The sequence below is a fragment of the Scyliorhinus canicula genome, chromosome 11, assembly GCF_902713615.1.
Source record: "Scyliorhinus canicula chromosome 11, sScyCan1.1, whole genome shotgun sequence".
NCBI lineage: Eukaryota > Metazoa > Chordata > Chondrichthyes > Carcharhiniformes > Scyliorhinidae > Scyliorhinus > Scyliorhinus canicula.
In genome coordinates, this window is record NC_052156.1 from 120,677,668 (window position 1) to 120,696,202 (window position 18,535).

Genomic DNA, 18,535 nt, shown 5'->3' on the forward strand with positions numbered 1-18,535 from the left:
CCCATTGACCGGCTACCAGGACGGAGGATCCCGCTGCGAGCGGGACAGTGACGCACCAGGAAACGGGACAGAGAATACTGCCCAAGATCTGCTTAATAACTGATAAGTGAGGACAGCAGTAATAACCTATCAAAATTTGAGAAAGTCAATGTACATTCCTCAGATTAACCTGTTATAACCCTCACGAAGACCATGGGCTTTATAGAATTTAAGTTCCCGTGTTGAGTGGGTAGAGTCCCACCCAATAGGGGCTCACCAGCGTAGCCTTAGATATCGACCCCCAGACATGGAGAGGCAGTTCCCGACAGTCCCGGGCTGGGACATTTGTTTTGAATGCCATGGCTGCGGCTTTACTTGTGTTGGTGAATAAACCTGCTTTGTCTTTTAGCCTGCACCTCCTGAAATTATTATAAACCAATAGGAATTTCAAACCCGAGAGGTGAGCTGATTGACATTTTTTTAATGAGATTGGGAAATGTAGCCAGCAAATGCAAATTCAAAGAAATAGTTAAGGGCTGGTACGTAAGCTCATTTGGAGCTCTGCACAGTTTGACTTGTAAAGCTCTGATTGGACGTGACATGCTCAGAATTGCACGAGCTTTTCACATGACCAGAGCACATGAAGCGACGAGTAAAACCGATGACTACCCTAATTGCGAGTCTTCAGTTAAGTCAAGAGAAAGCTGGCACGGTGGATGCACTGAAACAGCAACAAAAGTAAGCACATCAGACAGAGGAAAACGTGCAAAAAATGTGGACAACCAAATGAGTTCACGGGCAGAAGAAACAGAAGTGGCAAAGTAACATTCACACCACACAACTGCCAGTCAATGACCATCTCCAACTTGAACAAATCTTACCAACGCCCCATGTCATTCAATGCCATTATCGTGACTCAATCCCCACTATCAACATCCAGGGAGTTACCACTGAGCAGAAACTGAACTGGATCAGCCACATAAATGCTGTGGCTGCCAGAGCAGGTCAGAATTCTGAGGCAGGTAACTCATCCCCTAACTCCCCAAAGACTGCCCACAATCTACAAGGCAGAAGTCGGGAGTGCTCAACACCATCTAAAAAAAGCAGCAGTCCACAGTTCCCCTTAAGCTGTATGTTATCGAACCTTCAAACTATATCTCTGTTCCTGCAGTGAATGGTATGGCACAAAGGCCGTACATTTGCAAGATCGTGCCTCTGCCGGCTCCTTAAACGTTTGAAGTTATTTTAACCATTCATCCATCTGAAGTTCTCTATCAGAATATTATCCTGCCTTTTCTCATTTTGAATGGACCTGATTTGCATTTCGCGTTTTGATTTCAAGGGCTGCATGGTGGCTCAGTGGTAAGCACTACTGCCTCACAGAGCCAGGGACCGGGGTTCAATTCTGGCCTTGGGTGACCGTCTGTGTGGAGTTTGCATTTTCTCCCGTGTCTGCGTGGGTTTCCTCCGAGTGTTCTGGTTTCCTCTCACAGTCCAAAGAGGTACAGGTTAGATGGATTGTCCATGATAAAATTGCCCCTTAGGATCCAAGGTGTGTAGGTTAGGTGTGGTTATGGGGATAGAGTGGAGGACTAGGCCTAGGTAGGGTGCTCTTTCAGAGGATCAGTGCAGCCTCAATGGGCTGAATGGCCTCCTTCAGCACTGTAAGGAGTCTATGGTTAATTTTATATTTTTATCCCGTTTTCTTGTAGGTGTAATATTTTGTCTCTTTTATGGCTTGTAACAACATTTCACTCCATTATGCATCTAATCACGCTGCATTCTCAGTTAATTTGGTGGAAGTTTGTTACTCGACTGCAATTGGAGATTTTTCTCTTACAGAAATCTGAAAAACAATGCAGTACTAAATACCTATTCCTTTTAGTTCCATACGAGGCAGCACAGAACCCCTGTTGCTTTGTCTGTCATTGCTGATCTGTCTTTATCCTTTAATTCTCTGAACATACATTTTGGATTTTTAACTTTTTTTTTAACGTTGAACTCTTAGGTGTGTTAATCTCTTCACCCGTCAAGATCATATATATTAAGATATCACAGGCATGGTGTCTGTGATTTCTCTTCAATTATAGGCAGAAAACTCTGTGATTTGCCAAAATGTGATCCTAGCAGGTGCGGCACAGCCCTGGAAGTATGCATTTGGAAAATTGGCTTCTCAACCAACCATATAGACCAGACATTCTTGGCAGATAACTGAGCAGATTTCAGTTCTGCATTCCTGTCTATCTTTGGCTGAAGTCCAATTCCTCTCCATCATGGTGATGGACACAGTGATTTGCATGATAACACAGTGTCTTGATTACTCAAGTAATCTTGTTAGGATACTATTATAAAACCTTTGCCTGCTCTGTGTTTCCTTTTCAATTCCTGTCCTGGCTCTCTTTAATCTATAATCTTCTTGGTAGCTGCAGCTAACCGAAACACCCCTGGTCTAATGAATTTGCCCAGGACTTCCCTTTTAGATTCTGTGGCAGAGCCCATGATGCCAGTTTGATGGACTTGGCAAGCAATGGATGATTCAGAAATTCTGAACTATCTCCTGTTGTTGCTTGCGATTGGTGGAGCCATTTCGAATAATCCGGAAGAAAAGCGGGTCATTTAGATAGCTTCATTTTGTCCTCAGTTCGGAAGAGAGATTCAGTCTGGAAGCAGGTGGAAGACACACTCGCTCTCTCTGCCAGGCGATTTTAAAACCTCCTCATCAGATTTGTGAAGGCACTCCTCTTTAAAAGACAGACAGCAGTCAGAACTGTGAAGGGAAACTTCTGGAGTGGAACTGTGCAAGCTGTTTCTCAAGCAGGTCTGTGATTCTTTAACCTTCTGTCTGAATGGCTGGGTAGATCCCAATCTGCGAACACTCTTTGTAATATAGTCAGAGTTTCTGTACAAAGATCTGGCAAACCAAAGACACTATAAAATTCTCAGGTTTAAAGTTTCAGGAAAATCTCAAGGAGACACCACTGACCTGAATCTCCTGTGTGAGCTCCATCCAGTGGTCAGAGGTCAGAACTGCACCGACATGAAACTCTTACATAACATAAACCAATTCCCCAGAAGGTCGCTTTCGGAGAAGATCACCGCCTACAGAGGGCACAACCGCAGCAGCGAAGATTCATCTCAAAATTTTTCCTTCAATTCCTGTTGTTTTAATTACCTTGTGTCTATTTTAGGTATGTCTGGGGGCAGGATGGGACAGGGTTTGAGGGAAAAGGTATACTGGTAGTGCCTACTATTTCCTTTTATAGGTTCATCTTTTACTCTTTTATAAATAAAGTGTGTTAATGTTTTAATTATAAATCTGGGGCGGGATTCTCCGACCTCCCCGCCGGGTCGGAGAATCGCCGGGGGTCGGCGTGAATCCCGCCACCACCGTCCTCCAAATTCTCCGGGCCTCTAAAAATCGGCCCGGCGTGAGTCGTGCTGCCCGCCTCGGAGAATGGCGGGGTCCGGCGCGACTAAATGGGCCCCGGGCTGCCCGAATTCTCCGGCCCGCAATGGGCCGAAGTCCCACCCGTCTTTTGCCGGTCCCGCCGGCGTAAATTGGAGTCCAAGGTCCCTTACCAGCGGGACCTGGCGGCGCGGGCGGCCTCCGGGGTTCTTGGGGGGGGCGCGAGAGGATCTGGCCCTGGGAGGTGCCCCCACGGTGGCCTGGCCCACGATCGGGGCCCACTGATCCGCGGGCGGGCCTGTGCTGTGGGGGTACTCTATCCTTCCGCCATTCCTGGTGCCGATGCAAAGCCCTCTGCGCATGCGCGGTGATGATACAAGCATGCGCTGGCGCTCCCGCGCATGCGCTAACACGCGCCGGCCGGTGGAGGCCCTTCGACGCCGGTTGGCATGGCGTCAAGCCCCTTTCCCGCCGGCCGGCGGGGTGCAAACCACTCCGGGGCGGGCCTAGCCCCAAAGGGGCGGCCCGACGCCTGAGTGGTTCACGCCACTCTGTCCCGCCCTGCCCCGCCGGGTAGGGGAGAATCCCGCCCCAGGTGTCTGGAACTCATTGGAGCAGGCATGGGTTAAAGATCTTAGGAAAACACATTATCAGTTTATTCACTTTTGTTCGGACTCCGGGACTTGTGGGGCTAGAATTGACCATGCACTCCCCCAGGGTTTCATATCAATCTTGTAAGAATCAGAATTGACGAATTGACACAGCTAGACCCTATAAAAATCAAATGAGCTTGAGAGCTCCGTCCACCATTAGAATTCTTTCAAACATCTGGTTATATTTTATTTATCCTTGAACCCTTACTTCTTGAACCGCTGCAGTCCACCTGTCGTAGGTACACCCGCAATGCTGTTAGGGAGAGAATTTCAGGATTTTGATTGACAGCAGTATTTCCAATCGAGGCTGTCAACTCGACGAATGCTGTAAAAAGAATTTCAAACTTTTATGGGGTCGGCTCAAGTTTTCACCTCCGGGACCTCGCTTCAAACCCAGGGTAAACAAATTGGATGGATTTTATCAACAAAGAATATCAATGAAGCGATTTTGTCCTGTTTCAAATCAGTTGTCACCGGATATGAACCAACTCTAAGAGAAAGCTGGCAATAAGGATCTAATTCGGCAGTACAATTACAAAAGGACAAAGAGGCCCTTACAGGAAACAGAACGTTATGTGTGAGACAAAGTGGTCTCTTCAGTTTTCAACCATTCCTTGGTGTATGTTTTGCTGAGTGGAAATTTGGAAATAAATTGCATTTCTCAACACTGGCAATGTTTGTTCTGATCCCTAGATAAATTCCACCCTGTGCATAAAGTCAATGAAATGATAAAATCTTTTGAGTGCGATTATTAACTACCAATTATCTTACTTTGTGTGTTGTTTCCTGGTTCTACTATCACCATGTTGATAATTCTCTAAATGTAATCATTGTTTTCTTACTGGTGGCCTTTTTTACATACAAAGAACAGAACACAAAAACTTTTTTTTAGGCGTCATCAGTGGGAACAAAACAAAGACCTCCAGGCCAGTTGTTAATCGTGGTGTCAAGTTGCTCACAGGTGAATGTACTGCAAACGCCATCAATACAATACACAGGAGTGACAACTCCATGCTAACAAAAAGGTGTCTTTAATCCCACCTCATGGTTGAAGGTGTCCTCAAATTGTCTGAGCAGCCTCAACAAGAGCTCTTTGAAGCCATGCTTCTTCACAAACTATCGCTATTACCAAAATTAAAGAGGGTGGTTAGATTTTGTGGTAGGTAGAGAAGCAACAGCGCTTCATCGACACCCTCAGCAGCACATTCTCTGGGCAAACCTAGAACCAATAACAACAATGTCTAGATAACTGCACTTAACTGTGCACAGGCAGACTCCAGACATTGTTGTCAGCATCAGAGTAATCACGATAGCCAATACTGGAAATGCAACCGATGATTGCAAAATTCAGACCAATGAGTATAGATTGGGAGCAAGAGAAAAGACAATCTGAGAGACTTGACTGTAAGAAAGAAGTTTTTTTTTAAAAAATCATTTATATAGCACCTTTAACATCCCAGGACATCCTGAAGTGCTTCTCAGCCAATTTGGTACTTTTAAAACTGTGCTCACTGTTTTAATATAGGGAAATACCGTAGACAATTTATGCTCAGCCACCTCCCACAAACAGGAATGAATTAAAATGCCCAGATAATCTGTTTTAGGATGATGTTATTTGAAGGATAAACAGTGACGTGGACAGAGGAGAATTCCCCTGGTCTGTGAGAAATGGCATGAGATATTTTACGTTCAGCTGAGAATGCAACCAAGGGCTTAGTTGAACATTTCAACTGCACGATGGTTCATCAAGCAATGGAGCACTCCCTTAGTACTACATTGAAATGTCAGCCAAGGTGGTGAACCCAGAGTCAGATGTGGGACTCCCCGTGACCTTCTGACTCAGGGGCAAGAGTTCTACCATTGAATCACCGGTCATGCCCTGGTTCATGACAGAGAAGAAGGTAGTGCTTTTTTTTGTAATTTTCCACTTACACCAAATGACCACACTGAATGAGCAACTGCTTCAGGACCAAGGGTAAGCACAAATGCAGCAGTCACCACAAGGTGGAGAGGTGCGAGTGTGAGGGGCGGGAGTGGAAGATACTTTTAGTTCGAAAATGATCTAATTTCCAGCAGAGTCAGGTAGCAAGAAGCAGCAGACAGAACCATAAAAGTCTGCTTTGTAAGTGGCGTTAGCATGCAGTCACAGACTGGAGGTGGCACTTGCACTAACTCACCACCAGCTGAGTACAAACAAGGCAACCCTTCAGCTCGGTATTGTCTCAACATGTTCAAAGCTTTTTTTTATCACAAAGATAATATAACTTTTGTTTCAAACAATAGGAAATATTGAATCCTCACCACCGAGAAACTGAGGTATTGGCAATTGAGGCAGGTATACCACCATTAGACAGCATTATCACACAAGGGGCTGGATTTTCAATGCAGCATTGCAAACCTAACACCCAGATGAATTTGGATCCTGAACCCATGCCTCAACAGCATTACAATTTTTAAATGTAAATAACTTGGTTGGCTAGGAGGTGAGCTCAATGTCCAATACGTAGCTCCCAGCACTTTCAGGAGGCAAGAGCTGCCTGCCTGGCACCAGCAGCAAAGGCAGGCAGCAACCATTTTGAGGACTGCCACTGCTACTGCCTTATTGATTAGAACAGGCAGCACCTGGGAGGGCCACAGAACAAGGTGAAAAGCAGCCATGGAAGAGAAGCTTAGGGACAGTGATTGTGCAGGCACTAGTTGGCCCTACAGATTAGATTTAAGAAATTTACTTGAGCCCCACAGGGAACCCAGTAGCCATGTACTAATGTGAACAAGATGTGGACTCATGGGGAAAAACGACTTGGAAATTTCAATCCCAAATGGATGAGCTTGTTAACAAGCTCCTTAAGGAACCTAAAGGGAAGCTAACTAACAGTGAAACAGCCGGCATTTTGAAATACTAAATTATCCTGGGGGCAAAGGGATCCTGAGACAACCGCTGGCAACATGGTTTTTAATTCCACCTGCACTGGGTCCTGATCCCACAGTCCTCTGAAAGTTTGATCCACATTTTCTACAATCCAATCACAGCAACAACATGGAGTTCCATCCCCCAGAAACCTGTGAACTCATGCCTCAAGGTAAGAGTCACAGTCCCAAACAGACCCAAGACTCCTTTTCAGAACAATAATTGGTTTCTTTGATTTTCAACTTGCTTCTCCCACAGCATTTCCTTTCAAATTGCTCTGTAATTATCTACAGGTAACTGAGTACCTTGTTTGCTGAATCAGCAGTTGATCACTGTAAGACCTCTGACTTCCAACCTATGCGGGTGGCAAGGTAGCAGTGGGCGGCATGGTAGCGCAGTGGTTAGCACAGTTGCTTCACAGCGCCAGAGATCCGGCTTCGATTCCCAACTTGGGTTACTGCCTGTGTGGACTCTGCACATTCTCTGTGTGTGTGTGTGGGTTTCCTCCAGGTGCTCCGATTTCCTCCCACAAGTCCCGAAAGACATGCTTGTTCGGTGATTTGGACATTCTGAATTCTCCCTCTGTACCCGAACAGGCGCCGGAATGTGGCAATTCGGGGATTTGCACAGTAACTTCATTGCATTGTAATGTAAGCCTGCTTGTGACACCAATAAATATTATTGCTATACTCCTCAATCCCATACTGGCAAAAAATACAAAATTGTCAACTAAACTACCAAACTTGGGATCCTGAGTCACATAGAAACATAGAAGGTAGGAGCAGGAGGAGGCCATTCGGCCCTTCGAGCCTGCTCTGCTATTCATCACGATCACGGCTGATCATCCGACTCAATGTCCTGGAAAAGCAAACAAGTGAGGGAAGACAGCTACTCCTAGCACTGCCAAATCACTTATGCTATATAATGTTAAATTAAAGCACACTTACGCAGTCACTGCACTAATTTAGACTTCAAAAGCTACTTTGCGAAAAAAGAGTAATGATAATATGTATGGCAATGTCAATTTGTACCTGATATTAAACGTTATCACAGTCCCAGAGGCTGTTCTCCCCTTTGAGAGTTTACTGATGGTGACTTAACTTGAGGGGCCTGGTTGAGAAGGAACAGGAACATGAACAACCTCAGCCTGTATGAGAATTGAACCTGTGCTGTCGGTCATCCAACATCATGAACCGGCCGACCTGCCAACTGAGCTAACAGACACCCAACATCTGATAAGCATGTTACAGTAAGGAGGAGGATTTGATGAACAGTGGAAAGCTAAAGAGCACAGCAATCATTTTATCAATAAATGGGAGGAAATGTTGACTCATTCAGTTCACAGCGTGAAAAGGAAGTAATAACTTCAATCAACAGAGGAATGGAGGCACAGAATTGGGTGTTGTCAGTGTATACATGGTGCCTGCCTGAGATCATGGGTATCAAAGTTTTAACCATTACATCTTATTTTTGCTTTCATTATATACAGCACAAACAATACTCATGTGTATTGGAACATGTGGAAACAATAGCCCTGTTTATAATACTGGTAAGTACCTAATTTAATCTCACACTACAAACTCTCCCTAGCCTTCAACATGCATCATTTGGTATTCGTGTACCTTCCTTCATCTACGACTGAAAATAAAAAATATGATTGGCTGCAGAAGCTACAGTGCAAATCCATGTTTGCAATAAAGACTAACATCACATGCATCCTGCAGATCCGAGCATGCGGAGATTCAACAGTAAGGAATACAGAGAGAACAGTATTATAGAATGATGCAAGACTCTTCTGTCAATAATTTTTCACATAAATAAAGGCATCATTGTAAGTCCTTGAAATATTAAGAAATGCGCCTTAAGATCTGAATGTCTGATTTGTATCGCCAATCAGACAATCAAATTCCGCAAAACATAGGGCGCAATTCACGACGGTGCGGAGAATAGCAGGGTTCGTAAATTTTTACGGCCATGCTAGTCCGACGCCCTCCCGCTATTCTCCCCCCCTCCCCACGCCCGACTCCCGATACGAATTGCTGCCGCCGTTTTTTTACGGCCAGCAGCGATTCTCAGCTGGCCGATGGGCCGAGTTCCAAGCCCTTTACGGCCGTTTTTACGAACGGCAAACACACCTGGTCTGGCCGTTCGTAAAAACGGCCGTAAAGTCCCGATTTTGAAAACCATGGCACCGATTCGTTAAGCCCGCGATGCCGGAGTTCACGGCCACGGCATACTAGCCCCGACCGGGGACCAGAATCGGTTCCCGGTCGGGGAGGGGGAGGCTGGCGTCAAACCCGCCCGAATTTGACGCCAGCCTTACGATTTCTCCCTGTCTGGGAGAATCGCGCCCATAATCTCCACTCCATCACAAGTTATGGAGTTTACAAATTCTATTTGCCTCCACATTGTTCTTGAAAATACAGAAAAATGTGTCATTTGAAACATGGAAGTCTGACAATATCTGGTTTGAGAGGGTACGGGGAAAGATCCCACAAAAGGTTAATAGCAGCTGCAAAGAGCAGGGTTATAAAATGCAGATTCTTGCTCACAAACAGGCTTAGCAAACACACAGGTTTCATGTGGCAAGCTAAAACAATGGCTCACACCTTCATGGAATGTAACTATCTCAGGAAGCATCTGAAAAAGCATGGATGAGAGTTTCAATTGCGTTAAGTGACGAATGTTTAAAACAGGCAAGTCTTTCAAGTCATAACCAAGTTAAATTTTAGCATACAGCTAAAAGCAAAGTTTCACACCTTAATTGAAATAAACTCTCTTAGTAAACAGCTGGAAAGGATGGAAGATGCCCAGTCGAATTTGGTGTCAATTTTAAAGTGTAAAATTCTACGAACATCAAGTCAATTAAAAGAAAATTGGAGACGACCTGTCTACGAGAAATGTCATTTAAGTCAAAATCAAAGGCAAAGTTATGAGCTGGGGACAATTGGAAAATTAAACGATTCGAAATCACAGAAATAAAAGTTAACTATTGAAACCAAAGCATTTTTTAATCAGATCTGAGAGGAGACGATATGCCCAAAATGAATAATTAGTTGTAGTAAGATGTTTACATCAAAGATACTTTTAAACTATCAAAGTGAAACAAGCTCATTTACAATAAAGTCGTTAAAACTTAATAACTCTCAGAAAGAGAATATAAACCCAGGGAGCAGCAGCAATAAGGACAGAGGACAGGACAGAGGAAACCAGCAACAGGAGAGAAGGGGAGGAGAACTCAGAGAGAGAGAGAGAGAGAGCTCGGTCATGGGAAAGACAAGGCAAGCAGCCGAGTTTAAACAGTTATACATCTAAGGAAGACTAGAATTTAAGTAGAGCCAGAGCCAGCTCTCACAGCTCGGTGCATGGGAAGAACAGGACACAGCAACCGAGTTCACCAGCGAATACAACTCAAGAAGACCAGATTTTAAGAAGATCGATTGCCAAGGTGGGCCTGAAGCATCCAGCAGCAGCATCCAGAAGCAAGATCTTTTTTCCTTTCTGTAAAGAAAGTGTTTGCAGCTTTTAAAAAGAAAAAATATAATAATAAAAAAGTGGTTATTAGCTTACTTCACTTCCTTAATAACGCAGGACCCAGGACATCAATGCTATTAAGGGGTAAGTAGGTAAAATTCTTCGGTGAAGGTATGGGTTATACCGGGGGATAACTTGAAAAGATAGTTTGACCTGAATAGCACCCACAGAAGCCTGCATTGGAGTCAGGGAGTGAGAATCCCTGTTCACCATTTAGAATATCGACCTTTTTTTGGTATAGGGGGAATTCTAAGAATAGTGATGAGTTTTAACTTCAACATGAAAATAAATCTTTGTTTTCCCAATGATAAAATTAAGGGAGGGCATGGTTTTAAAACATATAGGCTGGGATTAGGCTGGGATTTTCCTGGATATCAGGTGGGAAAAGCAGCATTGAAGATGTGGATGGCAGTGGTGGATTCCAGCACCTCATGGTGCAGCATTGAGAAAGAAAGACTTCAAGTGACAGATATCACGACATGTCACTGGCAGGGTGACTTCTGATTCACCAACCTGCCATCAACTTAGACATGCATCAATTCGATGCATCATTTTTAAAGGGTGCGCCAGCGCACAGCGAGCAAGCCATTCACCCTGGAATCCCCCCCCCCCCCCTCCCAAGCATTACCTGGGCATTGCCCTGAACACTGAACTCACCTGAGTTCCCCTGGAAGATCTGCTCGCCAAGTGCATGCCTTTGAAGACACGTCAGGCTTCACCCCGTTCTGCCATTGTGTCGCCATGGATGGGATTTTTGATGAGCGTTGGGGGAATAAGTCCAGTAGAAGGGCATGATAATGACATGGTAATATATTCAAATGAGGTTCTCAACTTTCAATGTCAGGAAACATGCCCCGCCACTGACAGTCACGTCACCTGTCCACTTGATGTCCAAAGCAACTTTGCACTTCTTGCAATATTTTCTGATCCCGTCGCCAAACCCGCCCAATACAAATGGGAACAGAAAATCCCATCCATGGTTTCTGAAGATGTATTTTTTTCAGCAAGAACAAAAACAGACCCATCACAAACTTCCTGTAACAGATTAAGTACCATTATTGCAGGCGCAATACAGCGAGTTGTTATTTTTCCCACTGTTCACTGTTATTCAAGCAGTGAATGAGTCACTTACAAATATAAATAACCAGAAACAGGGAATGGAGTTCCAGGCTTTTGACCCAGTGTCAATTAAGTAACAGTGATACGATTACCCACCTTCTTGACTTGGAACCAGACTTGGAACTGTATCTTCACTGTCACTGGGGCAAGAACTCACCACCCCTCTGAGAGCACTGTGGGTGTGCCTATACCAGATGGACTGCAGCGGTTCAAGATGGTGGATCACCACCACCTTCTCAAGGGATCAACAATGCTGGCCCTTGCCAGTGACATTAACGGCAGATTGAAAGTTTAAAAAAAATCCAGGTACGTTGAGCATGGTATTATTTTGCATTTATAATTTATGCTGTAATTTTACGGCATAATTCTGCCTTACCTTTCATTTCCTTGTGAAAACATGCCTGATTCCAATTCTCGGCCCGGGATGGCCCGAGTGAAAACGCTGAGTCCCGCCGACGCCGTCCACACCTGCTCACAGCCAGCGGGAACTCTGCATGGAAGGGTCGGGTGGCGGCCTGTGGGGGTGGAGGGGAAGGGGCTCCAACCCCGGGTGGGGGGCCTCCGATGCGGCTTGGCCCACGATCAGGGCCTACCGATCGGCGGGCCGGCCTCTCGGTCCCCTGGCCTCTTTTTTTCCATTGAAGGAGGCCACAGCGCATGTCCACATTGGAGCCAGCACCACAGCACATACACGGATCCCGCGGCGCCTAGTTCATGCCGGGATTGGCAGCTGCAGCGGCGTGAACTCCAGCACTGTGCTGGCACCCTGTAGGGGCCAGAATTACACCTGACAGCGGTCAGTTCACGCCATCATAAAACACAATGGCATTTACGACGTCGTGGACACTCTGCCGCGGGATGGGAGAATCCCGCCCAATTGTACCTACATTAGTCCATTAATACAGAGATTAGACAGCCACATTGGCATTCATCTGCAGGAGTTCAGCGTTTGCACCCTTCACAGATGGATTAACAAGTTTTGACACACGTAAAGTGGCCAGTTAACTGCTTAACCAGAATTAAAGGATCACCATTGCAGGTGCATCATGACCAGCTGCTTAACTTTTCCACCCTTGCTAACAAAATCGCATTATAATAAATAGTAGGATTGAAAGCTGTGCATTTGTCAGATTTGGGAGAACAACAGGCTTTTCTCATCAATTTAACCAAATGGGTAACATTTTGCTTATTCTCACTTGTACTTGTGAGCATCTTAAAAATAGTTGATTTTGATATGTGCACGTCACACGTTAGGATAGATTTGAACTCCAAACATGAAACCAGCTCCCGCTGGATTGGGGCCTTCCCTATTCCAGCGGCTGCGGGCTACATTTGCGGATACCTGGCAAATTGCCCACCCTGAATAGTCAACCCACTGCAGATTATGAGGTCTAGACTGGCACAATTTCAGGTGTCCGGGAGGCCAACTTCAGCAGCAGGCACATCGATCTAGGAAAGGAGGGGTTGGGTTTAATTGCAGAGATGGGAGGAGCCGTGGAAGCCTTGTTTCTCCTGAGCGCAGAAAATAATTCTCAACTTACCTTTTATGATGATAATCTTTATTAGTGTCACAAGTAGGCTTACATCAACACTGCAATTAAGTTACTGTGAAAAGCCCCTCATTGCCACATTCCGGCGCCTGTTCGGGTACACGGAGGGAGAATTCAGAATGTCCAAATTGACTAACAGCACGTCTTTCGGGACTTGTAGGAGGAAACCGGAGCACCCGGAGGAAACCCTCGCAGACACGGGGTGAACGTGCAGACTCCACAAACTCCACACAGACAGTGACCCAAGCTGGGAATCGAACCTGGAACCGTGAAGCAACAGTGCTAATCACTGTGCTGCCTTGCTGCCCTTTTGACGCCTATGCTGACTCCCAGACTTACACAACTGTGCATTCTGGGTAGAGTGCACACGCCATCTAATTTCCTTTCAAAATTCCACTGGGGTCTTCTGTATGCATGCATCAGGCCCCAAACTGAGTATCATAACAAGACTTCTGTCTGATTCAGGCATATACCTCGGCTGCCCAGTAGAAGGCCCCAGAAATATGGTAGCGGACAGAATCAAAACACGGAATGTGAAGGACAGTATTGTTAATCTGTGAACCTGTGTCCTCCTTGTGCCAGACAAGCGCACTGGGCTAAATCGCTGACTTTTAAAGCAGACCATGGCAGGCCAACAGCATGGTTCAATTCCCGTACCAGCCTCCCCGAACAGGCGCTGGAATGTGGCGACTAGGGCTTTTCACAGTAACTTCATTGAAGCCTACTCGTGACAATAAGCGATTTTCAATTCATTTTTTCATATTGGCCCTATTGTATTTAATATCTTCTTGTAGCTAAATCTACTATTGCTATCATTGTTATCATCTTTTCCCTTTTCTGTCAAATACTTGTCCAGCTTCCCCTTATATGCATCTGCCTTATTTACCTGCCGTCCTACGCATCCACCACACGCACCTACTACCCCATCTACCACCCTACACATCTGCCACATTACACCCTATTCATCTGCCACCTCACTCACTTACCCATTTACCTCACCCACCCGACCCACCTACCTTGCCCACCTACCCACTCTACCAATTCACTCATTCATCCAATCTGCCGTTCACTAACATTCGAACTGGACATTTAACCCTACCATAAGGCAGCTCGTGCCATAAACAGGAACCATGGGCGCAATTCTCCCAACGGGAGACAAAGTGCCGACGCCAGAGTGAAAACCGGAGTGTTTCACTCCTGCGTCAGAGGCCGCTCCTCGCCCCCTATTCTCCCACACCCAGGGGGCTAGGAGCGGCGCCGCGTCAATTACACGCGCCGGGCCTTGGCGCCCACGTCAAAGCGGCGCCGCGTAAATGACGCGGCCGGCGGCGCTTAAATTACATCACCCGCGCATGCGCGGTTGCCGTCCTCCCAGCGGGCGCCCCGCAAGTCATGGAGGATTGATCTTGTGGGGCGGCGGAGGGAAAAGAGTGCATCTTTTAGAGACGCCGGCCCGATGATCGCTGGGCACCGATCACGGGCTAGACCCCCACTGAACTCCCCCCTGGTGCTCGATCCTCACTCCCCCCCCTCCCCCCCCCCCCACTCCCCCCACAGGCCGCACACGCAGCATTCGCGTGCTGTTCACGCCGGCAACGACCAGGTGTTGTTGGCGCCGGCGTGAACTGGTCGTGTTGGGCAGACCGCTCGGCCCATCGGGCTGGAGAATCGCCGCTCGACCATTAGAAACGGCGAGCGGCGATTCTCCAAGCGGCCTGTCGTAAAACGCGGCACGCCGTTTTGGGGGGGGTGAGAAAATCGCGTGCGGGTGCCAGGGTGGTGTGGCGGGAATCGCCCGGCACTCCTGCGATTCTCCCACCCGGCGTGGGGGTCGGAGAATCGCGCCCCATGTCCTGCATCCCCTTCCCCCTCCCCTGCAGACATTACAGTGCTGTGACAGAGCTCTCCGAGAGACACCACATTCCACATATCTGGAGAAACAGAGCTCAGAAGATCCAGCAAGAAATGTGGAACTGCGTCGAGATGGGAAAACGTTCGAGTGCAGCACAAACCAACCCAATGAAGATTGCTGAACCACATTGATACTGGCCATTGTATTTTGCAGGAGTGTCAATGCGCAAAACGTTACTGTTTTTAATATTCTAATCTTTGTCGTATCTGACAAAATAAATGGGTGACTATCAATAATTCTGAAAAGCTAAGGTTTAATATTTTGTTAAATTTTAATTGGAATAGAGTTATCATGGAAAATAAGGGGACAGGTCTCAGAGACTGCAGGTGAAGGCTGATGGGTATATATTAGAAAATATTTGGTGGTTTGCGACAAATGCAAGAAAGCTGCGGCCAATGTCAAGATACAAGGAGGAATCAAGCATTGACTTCGCACAGCACTTTGCCGGAAGCTGGAGCCCGGCTTTTCCAGCACAAAAGTTTCTCACACACTTGTGGACATGGTACAGCGTATGATGGCTGACATTACAGCTTCCATTGCAGCACAAGCAGCAACCACCCAATGTCTGCGTGCTCCGGAGGAAGCTCAGACTGCTGTCAGGAGAGATTAGCTTGCCACGACCCGAGCTTAAACTGCTGCCACCATTGTTGTTAATTATAATGTACAAAGACACTAAGAGGGTACCAAAGTAATGCAGCAATCCATCCACCGGCAGGTTTGTGAGGATTAATGGAATCAATGTGGAAGGTAACAGATTTCAAGGAGGGTGCCCTGACTGAAGGGCAGACTTCTCACACACTGTTTCTTGCTGCTGTTCAGTTGGGATGAGTGCCCCCTGGGGCAGATGCAGCCTCCGATTGAGGGCACGTCTCTCCCTCCTTGACATCCATCTTCCTGCAATTTTCCCTGCTCTGCTTGCCCTCTGCTCATTCTCCAGGTTACGTTACAGTCCAAGGTGATCACCTACAATCATGCACGTCTGTGAGCAACTAGTTTGTGCAGAATCATAGAAGTCAGGACAGGTTCGTTCATCACATGTCACACTACTCCCTGCAGACAAAGTACCAAACACTTTTACAATGGCAGCAACAGCCAATAAATATTAATCAGCAACCAACCCTTAAGTGGTTGATGATCCCTCAAGTGGGACTCGTGAGGTGTCCTTCCTGCTGCTGAATGTGCTCAACCTTGTGTGATTAACATTGTGAAGCATTGAGCTCCAAAATAACAGCACTGACGTTAAAACAGTATTTCATGTTAATTGAGATCTTGCACATGCATTAATGCCCTCACCAATACACTGTTTGCCATAACTTGCATCAAAAGTATATGTGTGCACCACAGATGTCATTTTAAACTGAGAAAGCAATTCATGGCTCGAAAAGCAAGCGCTACAGATCCAAACGTTGCAGCAAGTGTACTTCAACATCCCGTGCAAAACTAAAGCTGACCTTCTACACTAAACATTGTAGAAGACTCAATTGAAGGACTTCCCAGATTAACTATATTCTTTCGCCGCCAATATAAACTATGTCATCGGCTATGTTTTACTCACACAAGAGGTTTTTCCAGTCTGCTTCCCTGTGAACCGACGATCTCTCCCAATGTGCAGAATGCTTGACCCAAGAAGTCCTGAAATTCAGAAAAAACACAAAATACATTTGAAAATGGGAGAAAATTATAATTTGTAACCATGGAATGAGAACCAATGAGATCAATATTTATTAAAAATGTCCTGTGATTTAATACTAAGAACGGTTGTCGTAGGTTCTTGCTGATCTCCCTCAGCAGGTCGCCTGGAGAAGCAGTACCAATGGCCATTTTTAGCTATTACTCTGGAGGTTTTGCCGATCTTTCTCAGAATCAATGGTGCGAGGTTAAAACAAGAGATTCAGCAAAGGTTTCCAACATAAACAATAAAAAGTCAATTCATAAAATTATTTCAACTTATTCATTAAATGGGGTATCACAATTGAACTATGTGGATAATGAGAACATGACCAAGTACCTGGAGAACTGAAGAAAAGCACTGGAAAACAGGAGAATGTAGATCAATAAACCAAAGTCCTAATATATGGCTATTAGTATGACCCTAGGGAAGAGGACTGTGGTAAAGGTGCAGATGTCTTCAAACAGATTCAATTTTGTTATTGGGGTTTTCAAAACACAACATGCTTCTGGAACTATTTGGAGAGCATGGAGTTAAATACTTGAAAGGATTTAAATGTTATCAGTGAGAGTGTTTTTTTTAAATAGTGAAGTCTGCAATAAACACTTAAAACTTAATTTTGTTTCATCTTACCCTGGCTCCTGAGTTCTGCTCATGGTGGATATTGGATGCGTTGGCATAGAGGGCTTAAGGGCAACGGTGTAAGGGACATGGGTCAGCACGAGTTGTCACTACATTGGCACAGGGGGCTATAAAGGACCATAGATGAATAGTTAGCATGGAGGGTGCCATGGGTAATGGGTGGGAGGCATAAGGTGGCGTGAATATAGGAACAGGAGTAAGCCATTTAGACCCTCAAGCCTGTCCCACCATTTAATGAGATCACGGCTGAGTTTGCATGGACGGCACCTGGGGAATGTGTGGGGGGTGGGTGGGGTGGGGGGGGGGGGGGGGGGGGGGGGGAGTAAAGGAGTGTGAGGCTTGAGGGCCGGGGACTGTTTTTTTTGTTTTGTTGTTTTTATTGAAACTGGGACAAAGTCCCAGAACATCAAGGCGGACCTTTTAAAAAGGCTCCTTTGGCACCTGACAGCCCAGGTGGAACTTGACTCCAGCTGACATTTCCCTTTCCCCCACCCCAGAAGAAAAGATTGAAATGACACTGTGAACTCGGATCTGTGAACTCAGGAGTGAAAATTTGGCCCCAAGCAACAAATTTGCTCTGGGTGGAGTGATTGGACAAAGTGCAGCGGAACGTTATCTGATAGAAAAGTTCTGCTGCAACTAAAAGGAAAAATATCCAAGACAGCTTTGGAAGCAACCTTGATATTTGGTACTTCGGCAGCATCAAGAAGAAAAGAATAACAACTGGATACGAATGAGTCACAGATGTGTGGATTAATGATTAAGGATAAGATCAGGAATCAGTACATCAGGGGGTCAGTGAAAAGTATGGGAGCGACAAAGAAAGTAGTTGAGAAGAGATTGAAAAGATACGGTCATCTGTTGTGGAGAGAGAAATGGAATTTGGGGAGGCGAGTGATGGAGATAGAACTGTCAGGAAGAAGGAGGTGAAGGAAGTCCCACCACCAGATGAAAAGATGCAGTGTTGAGAGGCTTTAACACAGTGGGATTGGAAGAGGAATGAGTGATTGGCGGGCAGCGATGGAGAAGGGTGATTAACCAGAATTGTGGCGCACCCAATTAAAATCGGAGAAGGTAAAAAAATTTATTAAGTGAATAGCAATGATAGAAATGCCTGCAAGAAACGTTCCTGTCAGGCCTGGCCATCTGCTTCAGCCTCAAAG

General features: G+C 45.9%; 1 protein-coding gene across 4 annotated transcripts in view; it reads right to left on the minus strand.

The window, feature by feature from the left end:
* The window catches only part of LOC119973336 (copine-8), a 449,311-nt gene that overhangs the window by 272,102 nt on the left and 158,674 nt on the right, over positions 1–18,535 (minus strand). For all 4 annotated transcript variants that reach the window (XM_038811212.1, XM_038811215.1, XM_038811214.1 and 1 more), the window contains one exon: positions 16,617–16,693. In XM_038811212.1, coding sequence (XP_038667140.1) covers positions 16,617–16,693 — 77 coding nt within the window. The remainder of the gene's footprint in view (positions 1–16,616; positions 16,694–18,535) is intronic.